Consider the following 21,370-nt stretch of genomic DNA (forward strand, 5'->3'; position numbering starts at 1 on the left):
TCCGGTAAATGATTGTTTCTATGTTTCAGTTGTTTACCCCAAGTTTTCCTTCCAAATGTTTATCAGATGTCCCAAACCACCGGGACGCATGCTTGAGAAAATGCAATGAACTCACCTGGGGTTGCTCGGTATGATTCACACAGTTCAATTAAGTTAATAAGCAATCAACCACGTCCTACCAAAGTTATCATACCAATCAGATTCGCATTCAAGTATTGCACGTAAGTTCCACACGTATAATAACAGGCTGTGCAAGTATTCAACATGGTATTCCACGTAACCAATCACGTAAACAAGCATCACGTAAACAGACAGTGTCCAAGTGTTCAGCCCAATCTGTTGGGCTCGTATTTGTGCAGGCCCAACAACAGCATGTACGATTACATGGTCTCGAGTCGCAACAAGGAAAGGTCCCGAGTCGCAACCAGCGATCTCGAGTCGCAACCAAAGGCGGTTACGAGTCGCAACGGGACTCGCAACTGGGGTCTCGGCTTGTCATGGTCCGGTTACGAGTCGCAACAGGACTCGCAACCGTGGTTTCGGTTCATGCTGTTCGTGTCGGTGTGTGTGTTGGTTTCGACTCGCAACCGTGTGTGGTTTCGAGTCGCAATGGGAGATCCCGACTCGCAACCTCCTGTCGTAACCGGATGTGTAACTGATTTCCTGATTTACAGCTCATAATTTCCGTAACTGATTATGCACAAATTTGGAAATTCAATCATGATCAATTAACAGTTTTGTTTATCATCAAAACGGATCAAACAGCAGTTTCTAAACAGAATCATGTATGTTCATATTATCATCATCAAGAACAGTGGATCGGATCATGTGACAATCGATTTCATAAACTATCAAGCAACCTAAATCATGTTCCCAAATCATAACATCACAACCGGTTAACAAACATCATATCCGATTAGATACAAACATGGCCGATTCATGAACATTAACAGTTAACATCATAATCAAACATATTATCATGCAACAATACTCACAAGAACTTTCATATAACAACCAATTCCTCAACAATATTCAAACCATCAATAAACATAACAATCACTAACCGAATTAAAGAAGAGACAAGAATGATCCTCGGTTGTAGGGTGTGGGTGTGTCGCCGGGTTCCAAGTAGCCGAGAGGGAGAGAGAGTTCTTTAGGGTTTGTGTGTGTTTGTGAGATAATTGTAACAAATGAGAGAACTTCCTCCACTAGTGAGTGTTTACACGGTTTAAGAGAGTGGGCCGTCCCCTCATCGGGCCGCCCTAACGGTCTCGAGTCCATCAATCATGGACCGAATGAGTTGTGTAGGCAAATGGGTCGTGTATTCGGGTTATGTAACATATAACATATATCACGATTTCACATAAAACACATATATCATGTTATTCACTAATGTTCACACAATCACGTAATGTTACACAAAACAGGTTCGAAATACGAGTTGTCACAGTATCCCCAACTAAAAGGAAATTTCGTCCCGAAATTTGGTACGCACTCACTAACGTAAGCTATACAGGTTAAAGCTAGGTAGGTTACATCGTTTGCTGGTTTTCCTGGGGTGTCACATCCTCCCCAACTTGAATGGGAATTTCGTCCCGAAATTCGCTAGTTGCCTCAACTCTAGGTTCACTAGGTTCTGCCTGATCTGTGGGAAACAAATGTGGATACTTAAGTTTCATCTGGTCCTCGCGTTCCCACGTGAACTCTGGACCCCGTCTCGAGTTCCAACGAACTCTGACAATCGGTATGCGGCTGTGCTTACGAACTTTGACTTCCCGATCCATGATTTCAATTGGTTCTTCGACAAACTGCAATTTGTCGTCTATCTTTAGTTCTTGGAATGGTACTACTAGTGTTTCGTCAACCAAACACTTCTTTAGCTGTGATACATGAAATACATCATGGACATTACCCAACTCAGCAGGTAATTCCAACCTGTAGGCCACCTTTCCAATCCGTTCTAAAATTTTGAAGGGTCCTACATAACGAGGGTTTAGTTTGCCGCGTTTCCCAAAACGCACCACACCCTTCCAGGGTGAGACCTTTAGCATAACTCGGTCATTAACTTCGAATTCCAACGGCTTACTACGCTTGTCAGCGTAACTTTTCTGACGATCGCGAGCTGCGGCCATACGGTTTCTGATCTGCACGATGCTTTCTGATGCTTCAAGGACAAACTCAGGTCCTGTGATCTGACTATCTCCCACCTCATGCCAACAGAGAGGTGAACGACATTTCCGTCCGTACAGTGCTTCGAACGGAGCTGCCTTAATACTTGAATGGTAGCTGTTGTTGTAGGAGAATTCTATCAACGGTAGGTGTTTCTCCCATCCTTTTCCAAAGTCGAGTACGCATGCTCGAAGCATGTCTTCAAGTGTTTGGATGGTGCGCTCGCTTTGACCATCCGTCTGCGGGTGATAAGCGGTACTCATGTCGAGTTGGGAACCAAACGATTTATGCATAGACTGCCATAACTCTGAAGTGAAACGCGGATCACGGTCTGAAATGATAGAAGTTGGCACTCCATGCCTAGCAACCACTTCCTTGAGATACACTGCTGCCAGCTGAGAAAACTTGTCCGTTTCCTTGATTGCTAGGAAGTGTGCTGATTTCGTGAGGCGATCAACAATCACCCAAATAGTGTCATTCCCAGCCTGAGTTCTTGGTAGTCCTGTCACGAAATCCATAGCGATCTGTTCCCACTTCCATGTGGGTATCTCTGGTTGCTGCAGTAGACCTGAGGGCTTTTGATGTTCTGCTTTGACTTTAGCACAAGTCAAACATTTGCTGACGTAGGTTGCTATATGAGCCTTCATGCTGGGCCACCAGTAAGTAGTTTTCAGGTCGTGGTACATCTTATCTGATCCAGGATGTACGGAGTAACGTGACTTATGTGCCTCTTCCATTACAAGTTCCCGTAAGTTGCCAAAGAGCGGGACCCAAATGCGTCCAGTTACGTAGTAAGCGCCGTCTCCCTTTTGTTCTAGTCGTTGTCTCGAGCCACGTAAAGCTTCAGCTCGAACATTCTCTGGTTTCAACGCTTCTAACTGAGCGTCTCGTATCTGGGAAGGGAGATTGGACTGAATCGTGAGTTGCAATGCTCGCACACGCCTAGGTGCGTTATCCTTCCTGCTGAGGGCGTCGGCTACAACGTTCGCCTTGCCCGGGTGATACTTGATGGCACATTCATAATCGTTCAATAACTCCACCCATCGTCGTTGTCGCATATTCAACTCTTTCTGGTCGAAGATGTGCTGGAGACTCCTATGGTCGGTGTAGATGGTGCATTTGGTACCGTACAGATAGTGTCTCCAAATCTTCAACGCAAACACCACCGCTCCTAGCTCCAAGTCGTGTGTCGTGTAGTTCTTCTCGTGCACCTTCAGTTGTCGAGAAGCATAAGCGATCACCTTCTCGCGTTGCATCAACACGCAACCGAGACCCTGAATTGACGCGTCACAATAAACCACAAAATCTTCGGTGCCCTCTGGCAAAGACAAGATCGGTGCACTGCAAAGTTTCTGTTTTAACATCTGGAAGGCCTCTTCCTGCTTCGTTCCCCACGAGTACGCCGTGTGCTTCTGTGTCAGTGAGGTGAGAGGTTGCGCGATTTTCGAGAAGTCTTTAATAAACCTTCGATAGTATCCGGCGAGACCAAGAAATTGACGTACCTCAGACGGAGTCTTTGGTGCCGCCCAATTCTTAACTGCATCCACCTTCGCAGGGTCCACATGTATCCCTTTCTCGTTAACAACGTGCCCAAGGAAATGCACTTCCCGAATCCAAAAGTCGCACTTAGAAAACTTTGCATACAGTTGTTCCCTCCTCAAGAGTTCCAAGATGAGACGTAGGTGACGCTCGTGATCTTCCTTGTTCTTGGAGTAGACCAAGATGTCGTCGATAAACACTATAACAAACTCGTCGAGATATGGCTTGCACACGCGGTTCATAAGATCCATGAAAACTGCTGGTGCATTGGTCAATCCAAACGGCATGACCAAAAACTCATAGTGCCCGTAGCGCGTTCGAAAGGCTGTCTTGGGAACATCCTCTTCCCTAACCCTTACCTGGTGATAACCCGACCTTAAGTCGATCTTTGAATAGAAACTCGACCCTTGCAACTGGTCAAACAAGTCGTCGATACGTGGTAACGGATAGCGGTTCTTAATGGTCACCTTGTTGAGCTCTCGATAGTCGATACACATACGGAATGACCCGTCTTTCTTCTTTACGAACAAAACTGGGGCTCCCCAAGGCGAAGAACTGGGTCGAATAAAGCCCCTGTCCAACAACTCCTGCAGTTGATTAGACAGTTCCTGTAACTCTCCTGGTGCTAACCGGTAAGGAGCTCGAGCAATTGGAGCTGCTCCCGGTGCAAGGTCAATTTGAAATTCTACTTGACGGTGAGGAGGTAACCCTGGTAGCTCCTCTGGAAATACATCAGCGAATTCTCGCACTACTGGGAGATCCTCAATCTTACTCTCTTCAGACTGAGCGTTGGTAACTAGCGCTAACAGTGCAGGATACCCCTTTTGTAGATACTGTTGTGCACGCATGGCCGTGATAATCCCAACCATCGTCCCACTACGATGTCCTTGAACTAACAGTGACTCTCCATCAGGGAGAGGAATACGCAAAATCTTCTCCTTACATAGAATTTCTGCCTGGTGCTTAGACAACCAATCCATGCCTACCACTATGTCAAAACTACCGAGCGTAACGGGAAGGAGGTCAATATCAAACACCTGACCCACGAGATCTAGTTTGCACCCAAAAAGGACGTTCGAGGCTTCTATCGTCTTACCATCTGCTAGTTCTACTACTTGTTTAACCTCTAAGGGTGTTGGGGTTATCCCTAATCGTTGACTAAACTCTAGGGACACGTAACTCCAATCGGCACCCGAATCAAATAATACAGAAGCAATACGATCGTTAACAGGAAACGTACCAGTTACAACGTTGCCGTCATTCCTGGCATCCCCTGCTCCAAGCTGAAACACTCTGCCCCGAGCACCATTACCCCCGTTGTTGCCGTTATTGTTGTTGTTTCCAGCATTGTTGTTATTCGGGCGGTTGTTGTTGTCGTTGGCGTTCTGGTTTAACTGAGGACAATCCCGTTTAAAGTGGCCCTCATCCCCGCATTGAAAGCACCCCTTCCTGAAACCCTGGTTCTGCTGGGGTGGTTGTCCCTGTTGTCTCTGATTCTGCTGGTTCTGTTGCTGCTGGTGCCTGGGCTGTGAAGCCCTGCAATCCTTGGCCTCATGGCCCACTTTACCACACCTGCGACACGTGCGACTACATGGCCCGAAATGATGGTAGCCACACTTATTACACTGTGGTTTCTTTCCTGCATACGAGCCCTGACTTTGACCACTTCCCTGGCCTTGATTGACAGACGACGACTGGCTGATGTTGCGGTTGCTGTTGTCTGGCCTTTTCTGATTTTGGCCAGCACTGGATGCCTTGTCATAATCACTCCACTTCCGCTTGTTATCATTAGCAGACGCAGTGGCAGTGGGTGTAGCAGCAGCAGTGGCTGAAATGCGCGGAGGTAACGATCCGCTCTCCACCTCTTGATCCACAATCTTGTGAGTCAGACGAACGATCTGTGTCAAATCATTGAGATGGGCTGCAGTGACCAAGCTCTTCACACGCGGAGGTAACCCTCTAATGAATAACTCAATTCTCCTAGGCATAGGCCGGGACAAGTTTGGGCACATGTCGGCCAGTTCGTATTGTCGCTTCACATACGCTTCAACTTCCGACCCAACCATCTTCAAGTTGTAATACTCGTTTTCCAGTTTCTCGATTTCATCCCGAGGACAGTACTCCTCCCTGATCAGTTCTTTAAAATCTTCCCAAGTTGTGGCATTCGCTGCCTCAATGCCCAACAACTGCACTTGGGCGTTCCACCATGTTAGGGCACCATCAGCCAAGGTACCCGCAGCATATTTCACCCTGTCCCCGGCGGGACAGTTACAGATAGCAAACACGGATTCTGCTTTTTCGAACCATCTTAGGAGTCCCACAGCCCCTTCAGTCCCGGTGAAGGTCTGTGGCTTGCAGTCCATAAACATTTTGAAGGTACACACAGGCTGGTTAGGTTGGGGTTGCGCTTGTTGACCTAAATAACGGGAGGAAACACATTATAGGAATGAAAAGACGTGTATGTGGTATAAGAATAAGGAGTACTTGGTACATTCCGTACCAGCTTGATAGGCTGCTAGAGCCTCAGCCACGCGGGTATTGATTAGGTCAGTCAACTCAGCCTGAGTCATGTTGATGTTGCCACGTCCGTGTCCTCGTCCACTCATGTTTCTATAGTTGGGAATAAACCGGTTTAGAAATCGAAACGAGATGGAAGTCAGGTGTCATACAGATATCTATATACTACCAAGTTTGCACATAGTAAGGCAGAACCCTTCTCACGCTCGATAAGCCTCACTGGGACTTGCATGCACCTCGCGTTATTATTAAGTGTGCACCCATAATAATAAGGCGATTTGCATGTTCATCTCAGAGCCTCTTAGCTTGCGCTCGAAGTTTCCCCCGTTCAAATAACACAACAGCTGATATCATAGTTCTATGGTTCACATGAGTCGAAGAGTAGTGTCACACTATCAAGTCACTATGGTGTTTAATGTATCAGTTCATATACGTTGTGGGTGTGTGACTGCTAAGCAAGTAATGTATAAAGTGAGAGAGAAGCGAACCTTGCAATCTGGTGCTGAGTGTCATGATCGATTGTCGAAGTTGTTCGGTTATAGTCTGGTTTTACAAAACGTTTTAAAACCTAGTTCACTATAACCAGTGGCTCTGATACCAAACTGTAACACCCCCAAAATACCACCTGCGGAAACCCCCGCGAGGCGTATTACACATCAGAGTCTGAGCCACCAATCACATTGAACCAATAGAAAATACTTAATAAAACATGTTATCAAACCAATAATGTCGAGTAGCGGAAGCATATAATAAATTGTTTTGTAATCGTTTCATAATAATTCAAAACCAAAGTGTCAATACTAGCAATCTCATAGCTTCGATCCATGACAACTCCAGCACTCCCAGATAGCAAGTCCACGCTCCACAGTTAACGACCTACAAGCATGCAACAAGTGTGTCAGACTACGCTGGTGAGTTCAAGGTATTGCGTACGTGTGAAGTTACCGGGTATTAGTTAAGTCAACTCGTTGTATGTTTCTGATATCGTTGTTAATTCGTTTGTTGTACCGTATGCAGCGTCAATGATGGGAATGCCTAACTCCAATGCCCCACAGGCATTGGTAAAGTCAAGGTATCAAACAACCTTGACCAACTGTAGGAGGTCTTATATCCGCGTTACAAGTTGTCCCAGTAATTAGTTCACGCCCGTCCTTACGGCCCGGTGTGAGGGTGCCAAACCTAATAGCGCTATCAACTAATTACCCCATTGCCTTACAGGCAATCCGGTAAATGATTGTTTCTATGTTTCAGTTGTTTACCCCAAGTTTTCCTTCCAAATGTTTATCAGATGTCCCAAACCACCGGGACGCATGCTTGAGAAAATGCAATGAACTCACCTGGGGTTGCTCGGTATGATTCACACAGTTCAATTAAGTTAATAAGCAATCAACCACGTCCTACCAAAGTTATCATACCAATCAGATTCGCATTCAAGTATTGCACGTAAGTTCCACACGTATAATAACAGGCTGTGCAAGTATTCAACATGGTATTCCACGTAACCAATCACGTAAACAAGCATCACGTAAACAGACAGTGTCCAAGTGTTCAGCCCAATCTGTTGGGCTCGTATTTGTGCAGGCCCAACAACAGCATGTACGATTACATGGTCTCGAGTCGCAACAAGGAAAGGTCCCGAGTCGCAACCAGCGATCTCGAGTCGCAACCAAAGGCGGTTACGAGTCGCAACGGGACTCGCAACTGGGGTCTCGGCTTGTCATGGTCCGGTTACGAGTCGCAACAGGACTCGCAACCGTGGTTTCGGTTCATGCTGTTCGTGTCGGTGTGTGTGTTGGTTTCGACTCGCAACCGTGTGTGGTTTCGAGTCGCAATGGGAGATCCCGACTCGCAACCTCCTGTCGTAACCGGATGTGTAACTGATTTCCTGATTTACAGCTCATAATTTCCGTAACTGATTATGCACAAATTTGGAAATTCAATCATGATCAATTAACAGTTTTGTTTATCATCAAAACGGATCAAACAGCAGTTTCTAAACAGAATCATGTATGTTCATATTATCATCATCAAGAACAGTGGATCGGATCATGTGACAATCGATTTCATAAACTATCAAGCAACCTAAATCATGTTCCCAAATCATAACATCACAACCGGTTAACAAACATCATATCCGATTAGATACAAACATGGCCGATTCATGAACATTAACAGTTAACATCATAATCAAACATATTATCATGCAACAATACTCACAAGAACTTTCATATAACAACCAATTCCTCAACAATATTCAAACCATCAATAAACATAACAATCACTAACCGAATTAAAGAAGAGACAAGAATGATCCTCGGTTGTAGGGTGTGGGTGTGTCGCCGGGTTCCAAGTAGCCGAGAGGGAGAGAGAGTTCTTTAGGGTTTGTGTGTGTTTGTGAGATAATTGTAACAAATGAGAGAACTTCCTCCACTAGTGAGTGTTTACACGGTTTAAGAGAGTGGGCCGTCCCCTCATCGGGCCGCCCTAACGGTCTCGAGTCCATCAATCATGGACCGAATGAGTTGTGTAGGCAAATGGGTCGTGTATTCGGGTTATGTAACATATAACATATATCACGATTTCACATAAAACACATATATCATGTTATTCACTAATGTTCACACAATCACGTAATGTTACACAAAACAGGTTCGAAATACGAGTTGTCACACGTAATGTGTTAACTTGTGTGAAACCTATGTGCTATGCTTGAGTCAAAACCTGACTTGTATGGTAACCCTGTTAGGACGTGTTGACCACTCTTAGTTCAAGAAACCTTTTGTGTATCTACCGAGCAACCCAAGGTGAGTTCACACAGCCAAGGTATGGGATTCCCGGGTTGGGAATTGGGTTGGAAGATTTGAATTGGATAATTACTCGTACTTACGCTATTGCTAGACTATACACCATCGTCCTCAGGTTAGTCAGGACACTTACGTAAAACCTACGTAAACTAGTATCTACCATTGTCTCCCGGGTCGGGAGGACACTTACGTAAAACCTACGTAAACTCATACCTACTACTGTCTTCCGGGTTGGAAGGACACTTACGTAAAACCTACGTAAACCCCGTACCACTGTCCTCGGGGAAGGGCACTCACGTAAAACCTACGTGACCTTGTACGTATTCCTGTTCTCGGGTTAAGAAGAACACTCATGGTTGCAAATAGTCTAGTAAGGATAAACGTGGGAATCCCCCACTGGAAATAAATGTAATCATGGGAAACCCCCGCTAGTAATACATATAATCAGGGGGAACCCCCCCCCCCCTCTAGTAGTACATACTTACATGGGAAGCCCCCACTAAATGAATGTACGATTTGTTATAACGAACTTACTTTCTGTGAACTCGCTCAACTAGTTGTTGACTCTCTGCTGCATGCCTTGCAGGACCTTAGGTACATATGGAGTTTACACAGGGAGGAGCAGGTCGTTGTGGGACATGGATCGTGGATGCCATGTTAACATTTAAACACTGAACTTATGATTTACATTGGACTTACAAACTTATGCTTCCGCTACTCAAACTACGTTTTGTTAAACACCAATTATATTGTGATGGGTTGTTTTGATTACTTTTAATGTTTAAATGCTATGTTCAATATGATTGGTGGCTTGATCCTGGTCATGTCATGCCTCCAAGCGGTGGTACTCTGCGTGTGGATTTTTGGGGGTGTGACAGAGGTTACCGACTAGAAAGTCAACAAAACAAGAAGGAGAAGTGTCAAACTTGTCAAAGTACGTTGGAACTCTAAACACGGACCCGAGTACACTTGGGAACGTGAAGACCAGTTCAACGAAAAGTATCCCCACCTGTTCAACAAGACTCCTGCCAGAGCTAGTACGGCCTGAATTTCGGGACGAAATTCTTTTAACGGGGGGAGACTGTGACAACTGGCACCAAACCAGTAATTTCCGAACACTTTAATTATTATTTAATGATTGTAATTATGTGCTTTAATGTCAACATTATCAGATTTCACACAATACAAGTGAATTCATGCACGTTTTATACTACCAAATATTGCTTTATGCATTAACGAGAGCGTTGCGTCAGAAATACTAGTAAACTCACCGGTAAGACACAATGTGTCAACAGAACTGCGGAAAGCGGTCAGACATTAGAATCAGGGCCCAGGAGTAGGTCCAACGACAACAACACATTAAAACCCAAGAGTACATACAAGGGTTAACATATAGACATTCCGAAAGTTAAAATAAGCACTAAAAAGCACCCGAAACGTACTTTAAGTGCAGAATTTTAATAAATTCAGCTCAAAACAGCTTTTTGACATCAAAATATTATGCAGAATTTACGTTTTGTCATCCGGAATACTTCCCCAAGTTCTGGGAATTGAAAGGGGTTACAAAAGAGCACTTGAAAGACACTAAACGGTGCAATTTAGCACTTTAACGAACCGGTATCTAACCGAACAACCGGGCATTACCCGGAACACCAAATAATGCTAGAAGCATTGTTTTTACTTTTCTGAGCTAGTTAGGGTCCCCGAACACCCTAACACACCATATAATTAACAATACACCTTAACACACTAACTTAACACTTAACCTCCTAACTAAACTTGTAACTAACAATTGAAATCCAACAAGACACCCCCCCCTCACCATACGGTTACAAGGTGTGGGACCCCCCCCCCATTATTCTTTTGATTATTTAATTGAAGTTGTTGTTGGATAATAAGACATTTTACATAATGGATTATAAGATCTTTGGTTTATAAATAAACAACTTGGATCACCATCTTCTCTCATCAAAACACATCAAACAAACACTCCTCTTCTCCTCCTTCCCTAGCTCACGGCCGCCACCTCCACTCACCATACAACCTCCATCAAGCCCTTGTTCAAGCATTTTACTTACCTACAAAGGTGCAAGAGGTCTAACAACTAAGCTTGGTGCACTCGGAAGCTCAAGGACCGCTCTTGTTTTCTTTTATCCACCACTTTTATGCTTTGAAACTCCCCTAGCCTTGTGCTAGTAGTAAGTGCTCCTAATCATTATCTTGATCTTGTTTATGGTGGTTAATAGTTGATTTAATGGTTAAAATTTAGAAACACTTATGAACATAACTTAAAACCTTGAACATAAGATGAATAAGGTGGTTAAAGAGAAGATGTGTGTAAATCATGTAAATCTTGTAAAGTTGTGATTATTTGATGTTGTTTGTTACTAAAAGTAGGATGGTTCGTCATCTAAACATACTAGATCATGTTAAGAACATGAACTAGTAGTATGTTAGTGTTAAAAGTATGAAAGATGATGAAACCATCCACCATGAACTTGAAACTTGAATAAACATACTTTTTCTTGTAAAATGAAGTTTTAAACTTGTGATTCTAGAGATCTACAAGTGGTTATTCCGAAGAACCAAGTCAAATATGCAAGTTTTACTTAAACATGGTTCTTAAACAAATAAACCTTATCTTTGGTGGTTAATAAAGTAAAGATACACATGTGTAACAAGAAAAATACAAGAAGTAGTATTTTTAGAAAATATTGTCACAAGTTGTAAGGAACTAAACTCTTTAAAAATGAAGCTTTTAAAGAAACAAACAACTTTAAAGAGTAACAAGGCTTACTAAATACCCCAGTAAGTTACTACACATTTTTATAAATTTTCAAGTTCATGAGATGGAAAAATTAGTATATATTGTTGATGATTGTTGTTGATGTTGTTGATGATTTTAAAAGAAAATAAACACATGTTTTGAAAACATGGGAAACCTCCATTTTTAGGGGAAACTCTGTCGAAATTTTTATAAATTTTGACACTTAGAAAAATATATAAGTTTTGATAAACTTCTTCCCCAAAAATGTATACCAAAGTATTTACCAAAGTTTCCCTAATTTTTGAGTAAGAAACGATGATTTCATCAAGGTTAGAAATTGACAATAAGTATGTATATTTTTGAGAAAATATATATATTATTTTATCACCAAACTTTGTGCTAAGTGTATGTAGTATGTATTATACGTGCTAGTGTATTAGGACTTGAAAATACACTAAACACCCGTAAGAAGTGAAAAACACAAAAATACACATACAACATACTTAGACAAATACAAGACTCCTGTTCAACAAGACTCCTGCCAGAGCTAGTACGGCCTGAATTTCGGGACGAAATTCTTTTAACGGGGGGAGACTGTGACAACTGGCACCAAACCGGTAATTTCCGTACACTTTAATTATTATTTAATGATTGTAATTATGTGCTTTAATGTCAACATTATCAGATTTCACACAATACAAGTGAATTCATGCACGTTTTTTTTCTGGTAAAGGGATTTTACCCCGGTGATTCTATATATCAACAACCAATCAAAACAAGTAGCGTGGAAATGCCCACACTAGTTCTCTATGGGACAGCCCCCACGAGAGTAAACTCCAAAACACATCAAACATACTAAACCACAACAAAAACGACAACTAGACTATAATCTAGAGAAAAAAACAACAGAAACTTAATCAGCCTCCATCATCTTCCATCCGTGTTGAATATATCCCCCAAGATTCCAGCAATCTTCGAACATTAGAGCTCTCCTTAAACTTAACTCCCATTAGCTTATATCGAATTGTCTGCACGATTAAGTCACTCAGGACGTCTGGGGGTCTCGTCTGGTTCTTGAATATTCTGGCGTTTCGTTCCTGCCAGACAAAGTAAATCGAAGCTGCAACTATGAGCCGACTGATGAAGTTAATTGCTGATTTTGAAGAAGCACGAGCCGCTAACCAGCTTACAATAGCTTCCCATTCTGGCGAGACAGTATTCATACCCCCCTTTCCACACACCTTGATCCAAACTTGAGTGGAGTAATTACATTCAAAGAACAGATGATTATGAGAATCATTATTCTCATAACACATAAGACAGCACATCATATTCATGTTTTTCCTTCTCGACCAATCCCATTGCAGAATTATATCTTGAGTTAGAAGCTTACGACGAAACACCAGCCACATGAAAAATGCATGCTTGGGAATACATTGAGTGAACCATACTAGATTTGTCTAATCTACTTCCTCATCACGCTCTCTAATCGAATGCCATACCCGAGATGAAGAGTAATCGGCTAAATCATTGCCATCGTTCCACAAGAGCTGATCAGATCGGCTAGAATCCAGCTGAAGATTATCAAGCTGGATTAAGACAGGATAAGAATCCCTCCACGCCTCAGGCCATCTCCAAGATCCTTTATCATGAATATCCTGAATTGTAGATTTAATAGAAAAACCCGCATTTGAGATGGTTCTGGGAGTCAAAAAATTACCGAGCGGACCTAAATGGCTCCACCAATCAAACCAAGCCGAAGTATTGCTTCCATTACCCAACTTAGACCAAATAAAATTCCTGATTAGAGGCCTAAGCTGTAGTAACTTCCGCCAACTACAACAAGTGGTCGCTACTGTCTTGCAAGTCCAGAAGCTATTCCCTTTTAGCCTATACGAATGGACCCAATCCACCCAAAGAGAGTCACGTTTAACCAGAATGCTCCAAATATGAGAAATCATTAGCGCTTTATTAGCATCACCAATTCTGCGAATGCCTAAGCCACCCTCGTATTTCGGAACACAGATAGACTTCCAAGAGGCTTTAGCCTTCCCCTTATGAAACAAACCATCCGAAGACCACAAAAAGTTACGCATCTTGGCTTCCAACTCGAGAATAATCCGATTGGGGAGGATAAAAACGGAAGACCAGAAAACATGCATAGACGAGAGAACCGAATTAACAAGCTGAAGTCTACCTGCAAAGGACAGAAGCTTGTTCTTCCAGTTGGAAATCCGTTGATCCAGTCTTTCAACAAGAATCTTGCAATCTTTATAATGAAGACCTGAAGAAATAAGAGGAACTCCCAGGTATTTCACCGGCAAAGACCCTTCAACAAACGGCATAATGCTCAAAATATGGTTTCTGACATGAGAAGGCACATTACAAAAGAACCCCGTGCTCTTTGGAATACTCGGGACTAATCCAGACATATTAGTAAAATTTGACAGAGACGTCAATAAACATTGAACTGATCTAATATCTCCTCTAGCAAACAAGAATAAATCAACCGCAAAGCATAAATTTATAATCCGCTGTTTCTCGCATTTATTATGGAACTTAAAAGACTTATCAATTCGCGCAGCCTGCTGGAGAATACAAGTCAAAATTTCCATAACCAACGTAAAGAAATAAGGCGAGAGAGGATCACCCTGCCGAAAACCACGTTTGCCCTTAAAGTAGCCGTACACATTACCATTAACGCATAAGGAATAAGATGTTGTAGTGACACACATCATAATCCACTCGACCATCTTAACATTGAAACCGAACCCAATTAGAACATTCTTCAAGAAGCACCAATCAACCGTGTCGTATGCTTTTTGGATATCAACCTTAAATGCACACCGAGGAGGACCCGACTGTCTATGATAGTTATGTAAAAGCTCTTGAGTGAGAAGAATGTTGTCCGAGATTTTTCTGCCAGGAACAAATGCAAATTGGTTTATACTGACCACTTGATTAAGCACATCCTTTATACGGTTCACAATAATCTTACTCACGCATTTGAAAAGGACATTACAACAGGCAATTGGCCGATAATCAGTGACTAATCCAGGGGAGGAGTTTTTTGGAATAGGAGCAAGAAGAGTATGATTAATCTGACCAAGCAATCTGCCTGTATTGAAAAAATCAATGATAGCCAAAGATACATCACCTCCTACAATATGCCAGGCCGCTTTAAAAAACGCAGCAGAGAAGCCATCTGGACCTGGGGCCTTGTCACTGCCTATAGAAAACAAGGCCGTTTTAACCTCCTCCACCGTGACCGGGCGAATCATGTGAATAGCATCAGTCGGGTTCACCTGCTTCGTAAAGAGCTCAGGAGTAGGAAATAAAGAAAGATTATCTTTACATCCCAAAAAATTTTCATAGTGTTTAACGAAAGCATCTTGAACCGCCTCTCCCTCATGTTCTACCCCATTCACGTCCCGAACCACTTGAATTCTGCATCGATGGTTCCTGCTTTTGACAGTAGCGTGAAAGAACGCAGTGTTGGTATCTCCAGCTCTTAACCACTCCATCTTAGCTTTTTGCTTTAAAAATCTTTCTTCATCAAGGGAGGCAACTTGAAAATCAGAATTCAACTTTGTTTCTATCGCTCTAAGATCAGCATTCAATGGGTCTTGATCAATTTTAGATTGAATATCATTAAGACTATCTCGGAGATCAGCCACTTTCTTATGGAGGTTACCCTGCTTGAAGAGTAAAGCACGCAACGGGCATTTTAACAACCTAAGTTTCTTCACCACCCGGAATTAATGAACTCCACTAACATTTTACTCCCAAGTATCCTTCACAATTTTAATGAACTCCAGTTTATGGATCAAGAAATTTGCAAATTTAAACGGCTTACGCTTGTTAGGATTTGGTCGAGTCATAGTAAGGACACACGGTGAGTGGTCCGACATCCCATACGGGTGAAAAACAGCCACTGAGTTCCGAAATTCAGCTAGAAACGGAAGATTGCCCATGATACGATCAATTTTCTTAAGAAGACCTACACCCTTTTTTGGCTTTTGGTTCCATGTAAAATGGAGACCTGACTGATTGATATCCATCACCTGAATATTTGCCACACAAGCTTGAAAATCCTTTATACCCGTGGAGATAGAAGACACACCAATAGATTTATCATCTAAGTGAAGAGCTGAATTAAAATCCCCCATAATAAGCCACGGTTTATCACCCACCAACTGCTTGTGATACAAAAGATGAGACCAAAGATCACGACGAGTAACGTAGTAATTCGCCGCATACACCACTGAACAATAAAGCCACTTCTTATCCTCTTTGACAAATAATTGAACATGCATAACTTGCGCAGTTTGAGATAAGACCATAACATCAAAAATCTCCGGGTCCCAGCCTATAATTATACGTGTACCTCTATCGCATATACCCCCATTCGATGTCCAATCCCAATGGCGAAAAACCGACTTACATACCTTACTAAGGTTATGAACTTTTACATGGGACTCAAGAATAGCACAGAGACTAAGTTTCTATCTTTAACTATAGCTCGAACCTCTTTTTGTTTCAGAGGGCGGTTCAACCCCCTAATGTTCCAGAAAGCGAGACTAACCATTTGTAACCCCCGGATTAGGAGTGCTTGCCCCTTTTTTTATGTTAGGATTAAGAGTACCTTCCATCATAAAATCATTCGTTTCATTGAACCCCTCCATGACCTCTTCCTCATCCGAAAATTGTTGATCACCTCCTCCATCTTTACTACTCTGCCCCTTCTCCACGTCATCAGCAAAGTTTAAAGCTTCAAAAGGATTCGAAGTTTTAACCAAATTAACCTGATCCGAGCTGCTAGTAGACTCCTTCGGCTTAGATCCAACGGGCCTGTATTCAAATTTCGGCTTTGGTTTGTTTACAGGGAACCCTACCTTACAGGCAACCTTCTTAGCATGCACACCCATATACCCCTCATCATCAACAACCGGCTTCTTTCCCTGACTACGATCTTGCTGAGAGGGTTGAACTGGCTTATCTCCATTAAAGTTTTTACCCATCTTCCTAGGTTGTTTAGGACAGTTATCATCTGTGTGGCCAAACACACAACAATGAGAGCATCTATGCGGATTCCATTCATATTCAACATACATGGTTTCTTTAACATATCCATCACCTTCCACCTCCGGGACAGCCATGGTTATTTCCTCTTTCAGTTTCTTATCAGCCGACACTTCAATCAAGGCCCTCGCATAACTGCTTCGGCCCCATGAATCCAGACACATCGAAGTAGTATAAGAATCAAGAAGCTTTGGCTCACCAATCGCTGTAGCAATTAAACTTAGCCCATCCTCTGTATAGGCCGCTAGAGGAACCTCGTGAATTTTTACCCAAATCTGCATATTCTTAACCTCCTTTTTAACCAGTTTAGTGGTTGGATTCCACTCACTTAAAAAGAAAGGTTGGGATCGAATTATCCAAGGACCTCCATTTAGAACAGCCAACATGCCCGCGTTATCCGCAAACTTGAAGAAAAAGAAACCATTTGCATTCATCATGGTTTTTTCCAGCCCAAACTTTTTCCAATTATTTTTGACATAGTATTCTACCACCAGAAATGCAATCCGATCTCCCAAAAAATATCCATAAAGCGTGTTAGCTAGCTTATCTTTAACTACTCGAATGGATTCCTTGGGCAATACCACATCACAATCATCACGACAATCCAATGAAGTAAACAACCTAAAGTTAAGCTTTTTACCTGAATCATTCATCACAGAATGCGCGTAAGATAGTGGTTTGGTTCCCTTATCCTCCTCTTCCTGAAACAAATCAGCCTTGGATAACGATTCATCACTTTTACGATCAGGTTGAACACCATCCATCGTTTCAGGAACAGAAACAGTAATCTTTGTGAGCTCATCTATCACGTTAAACTTTGCCGGCTCCTGTGAAGCAGAGGAAACAGTGCCCCTACGGGGCAATATAGTCTTACCTTCAATGTCAATAACCCGCGAGACTAAACCCTGGCGAAGTGAGGAAGTAAACGGCGGTTTGAAGCGACCATCATGCACATCCCCTTCCGATTTCTTACGATCATCATACTCAATAAATCACCTCTCTCAAATAACAAAACAGAAGACAACCATGCACTTAAAAACCCTAGCAAAACCTGACGGCAACAAACAGAAGAAAACCCTAATCCTATGAACCCTAGATTGAAACCTGAACCCTTAATCGATTAAACCTGAGCACCAATCTAGCTAAATTAATCTCAGTTAACCGCAATCAGTGACTACCAATTTAATAAATTAGGGTTCTTGAATCAAAACTAGAGCGGCGATTACAAGAGAAACGAAAAAAAACCCTAGTTCTGGATCGATCCCTAGTGCTAACGAGTTCGTTATAGAGTTTCGTAAGATCAAGTAAGATCAAATCTCTAATCACAGACTGTTATACACAAGATGACGAAGAAAAACATAGGATTCATGAAGAACAAGGGAAATCGCCTATAGGAGAGAGAGCATTAGGGTTATGACATAATTCATGCACGTTTTATACTACCAAATATTGCTTTATGCATTAACGAGAGCGTTGCGTCAGAAATACTAGTAAACTCACCGGTAAGACACAATGTGTCAACAGAACTGCGGAAAGCGGTCAGACATTAGAATCAGGGCCCAGGAGTAGGTCCAACGACAACAACACATTAAAACCAAAGAGTACATACAAGGGTTAACATATAGACATTCCGAAAGTTAAAATAAGCACTAAAAAGCACCCGAAACGCACTTTAAGTGCAGAATTTTAATAAATTCAGCTCAAAACAGCTTTTTAACATCAAAATATTATGCAGAATTTACGTTTTGTCATCCAGAATACTTCCCCAAGTTCTGGGAATTGAAAGGGGTTACAAAAGGGCACTTGAAAGACACTAAACGGTGCAATTTAGCACTTTAACGAACCGGTATCTAACCGAACAACCGGGCATTACCCGGAACACCAAAATAATGCTAGAAGCATTGTTTTTACTTTTCTGTGCTAGTTAGGGTTCCCGAACACCCTATTTTTTGGGTAAAGGGTTACCCCGGTGATTCTATTAAAATGCAACCGCAATGAAGTACAAGTAGTGAGGATGTGTTCCACACTAGTTCATATACAGGACATGCCCCATATATGTAAAACAAAACAAATCCAAAGACCTATAAAACCCCAAAGACCTAGTCTACTATACATCATGACTCGACATCTAGTAGACAAACAATGCAAAACACAAACACATAATGTCAACCACCATCATCAAAAATAAAGTGGCCACAAAACCGCAGCCCCTTCAGACGAAAAGCAGACAGTCTATCCATTCGAGAACTTGGAAGAAGAGGTGCTTGCCCCTGCTTTTGAAGAAAAAGGATGAGTACCCGATGTCATAAATGCACTAGTTTCGTTGTAGACTTCTTCGACCTCCTCCTCATTCGATTCCTGCTCGTCCCTCGAAGGTTTCTTCTCAACCCGACCCACGGTGGTACCTCCCTGATTACCAGCCACTCGACCCCCCATGTTACCATTACCATCGTCATCTTTAAGACTATCAAAGGGGTTCGACGTTGAAACCTGATTCGAATTTTTCACAGCCGCATTTGGTTTAGGTTTGACAACCGGACGATAGACTACCTTAGGTTTTTGATTTTTTATACACCTTAACACACTAACACACCATATAATTAACAATACACCTTAACACACTAACTTAACACTTAACCTCCTAACTAAACTTGTAACTAACAATTGAAATCCAACAAGACACCCCCCCACCATACGGTTACAAGGTGTGGGACACCCCCCCCCCATTATTCTTTTGATTATTTAATTGAAGTTGTTGTTGGATAATAAGACATTTTACATAATGGATTATAAGATCTTTGGTTTATAAATAAACACCTTGGATCACCATGTTCTCTCATCAAAACACATCAAACAAACCCTCCTCTTCTCCTCCTTCCCTAGCTCACGGCCGCCACCTCTACTCACCATACAACCACCATCAAGCCCTTGTTCAAGCATTTTACTTACCTACAAAGGTGCAAGAGGTCTAACAACTAAGCTTGGTGCACTCGGAAGCTCAAGGACCGCTCTTGTTTTCTTTTATCCACCACTTGTACGCTTTGAAACTCCCCTAGCCTTGTGCTAGTAGTAAGTGCTCCTAATCATCATCTTGATCTTGTTTATGGTGGTTAATAGTTGATTTAATGGTTAAAATTTAGAAACACTTATGAACATAACTTAAAACCTTGAACATAAGATGAATAAGGTGGTTAAAGAGAAGATATGTGTGTAAATCATGTAAATCTTGTAAAGTTGTGATTATTTGATGTTGTTTGTTACTAAAAGTAGGATGGTTCATCTAAACATACTAGATCATGTTCAAGAACATGAACTAGTAGTATGTTAGTGTTAAAAGTATGAAAGATGATGAAACCATCCACCATGAACTTGAAACTTGAATAAACATAGTTTTTCTTGTAAAACGATGTTTTAAACTTGTGGATCTAGAGATCTACAAGTGGTTATTCCGAAGAACCAAGACAAAAATGCAAGTTTTACTTAAACATGGTTCTTAAACAAATAAACCTTATTTTTGGTGGTTAATAAAGTAAAGATACACATGTGTAACAAGAAAAATACAAGAAGTAGTATTTTTAGAAAATATTGTCACAAGTTGTAAGGAACTAAACTCTTTAAAAATGAAGCTTTTAAAGAAACAAACAACTTAAAAGAGTAACAAGGCTTACTAAATACCCTAGTAAGTTACTGTCACACCCCGACCACGTAGAACATACAAAACGTGGCGGAAATGTCGGGGAGTGTTGTAGCAGAATTAATTGTTTCAAATCCATGGCAATTGAAGTTTCGTTTTACTGATCAAACATGAAAGTTTACATTGTTTAAACAAGAACCAAAAAGTGCATAACATAAATTAACTAGTTCTTGTCTCGTTTTAAGTCACTAAGGCACAGGTCCGCCTAAGTATGTCTTTTTTTTTTTTTTTTTTTTTTTTGGGTAAAGGGTTTTACCCCGGTGATTCTATATATTCACAAACAAAACCGCACAAGTAGTGTAGAGAGTCTACACTAGTTCAATCATGGGACATGCCCCAAGATTGTATAACAAAGAAAAGACAAACAAACCCACCAAAATAAGGAAACAAACAACTAGACTACTATCTAGAAAAATCAAAAAACATAAACTCTATCAGCCGCCATCATCATGGAGTTCTGTTCCTTCAATCTCCCACTCCCTTAGAAGTCGCCGCACATTATCACAATTCTTCAACCTCGCTCCCATCAATTTATACCGCACCTGTTGTATAATAAGTTCACTTAGGATTTCCGGAGGTCTCAACTGATTCTTGAATAATCTAGCATTACGTTCCTGCCAAATAAAATAAGCACTAGCAGCCACCCCCAATCTCGATATATAATCAGCCGCCGACTTCGATTTGGACCGTAACATAAGCCAATTAACAATATCATCCCATTTGGCCTGCACCGAAGCCATACCCACTTTGCACCTAACCATATGCCACACTTGAGCAGAATACTTACACTCGAAGAAC

At 41.9% G+C, this 21,370-nt stretch overlaps 2 protein-coding genes across 2 annotated transcripts; both read right to left on the reverse strand.

The window, feature by feature from the left end:
- Positions 1–12,713: 12,713 nt before the first annotated feature.
- On the reverse strand, positions 12,714–13,133 carry LOC110918847. Its single transcript, XM_022163128.1, has one exon. The coding sequence runs from the start codon at positions 13,131–13,133 to the stop codon at positions 12,714–12,716; it is 420 nt and encodes a 139-aa protein (XP_022018820.1).
- A 123-nt stretch (positions 13,134–13,256) lies between these two features.
- Positions 13,257–19,818, reverse strand: LOC110918848. The gene is made up of 4 exons (XM_022163129.1): positions 19,738–19,818; positions 16,382–17,846; positions 15,597–16,165; positions 13,257–15,491 (listed from the first exon to the last, which is right to left on the reverse strand). The coding sequence occupies exons 1-4, from the start codon at positions 19,816–19,818 to the stop codon at positions 13,257–13,259; spliced, it is 4,350 nt and encodes a 1,449-aa protein (XP_022018821.1).
- Between the last annotated feature and the right edge of the window lie 1,552 nt (positions 19,819–21,370).

This window comes from Helianthus annuus, chromosome 14 (genome assembly GCF_002127325.2).
Source record: "Helianthus annuus cultivar XRQ/B chromosome 14, HanXRQr2.0-SUNRISE, whole genome shotgun sequence".
Classification (NCBI taxonomy): Eukaryota; Viridiplantae; Streptophyta; class Magnoliopsida; order Asterales; family Asteraceae; genus Helianthus; species Helianthus annuus.

Excerpts from the sequence above, each read along its gene's own strand:
- LOC110918847 (XM_022163128.1), bottom strand. The coding sequence starts at position 13,133 with ATGAATATGATGTGCTGTCTTATGTGTTATGAGAATAATGATTCTCAT.
- LOC110918848 (XM_022163129.1), bottom strand. The coding sequence starts at position 19,818 with ATGCTTGAACAAGGGCTTGATGGTGGTTGTATGGTGAGTAGAGGTGGC. Across the intron at positions 17,847-19,737 it reads GGAAGGAGGAGAAGAGGAGG|AAATCGGAAGGGGATGTGCA; the intron begins GTTTGTTTGATG and ends GATGATCGTAAG. Across the intron at positions 15,492-15,596 it reads AACTGGAGTTCATTAAAATT|GGTAACCTCCATAAGAAAGT; the intron begins GTGAAGGATACT and ends CTCTTCAAGCAG.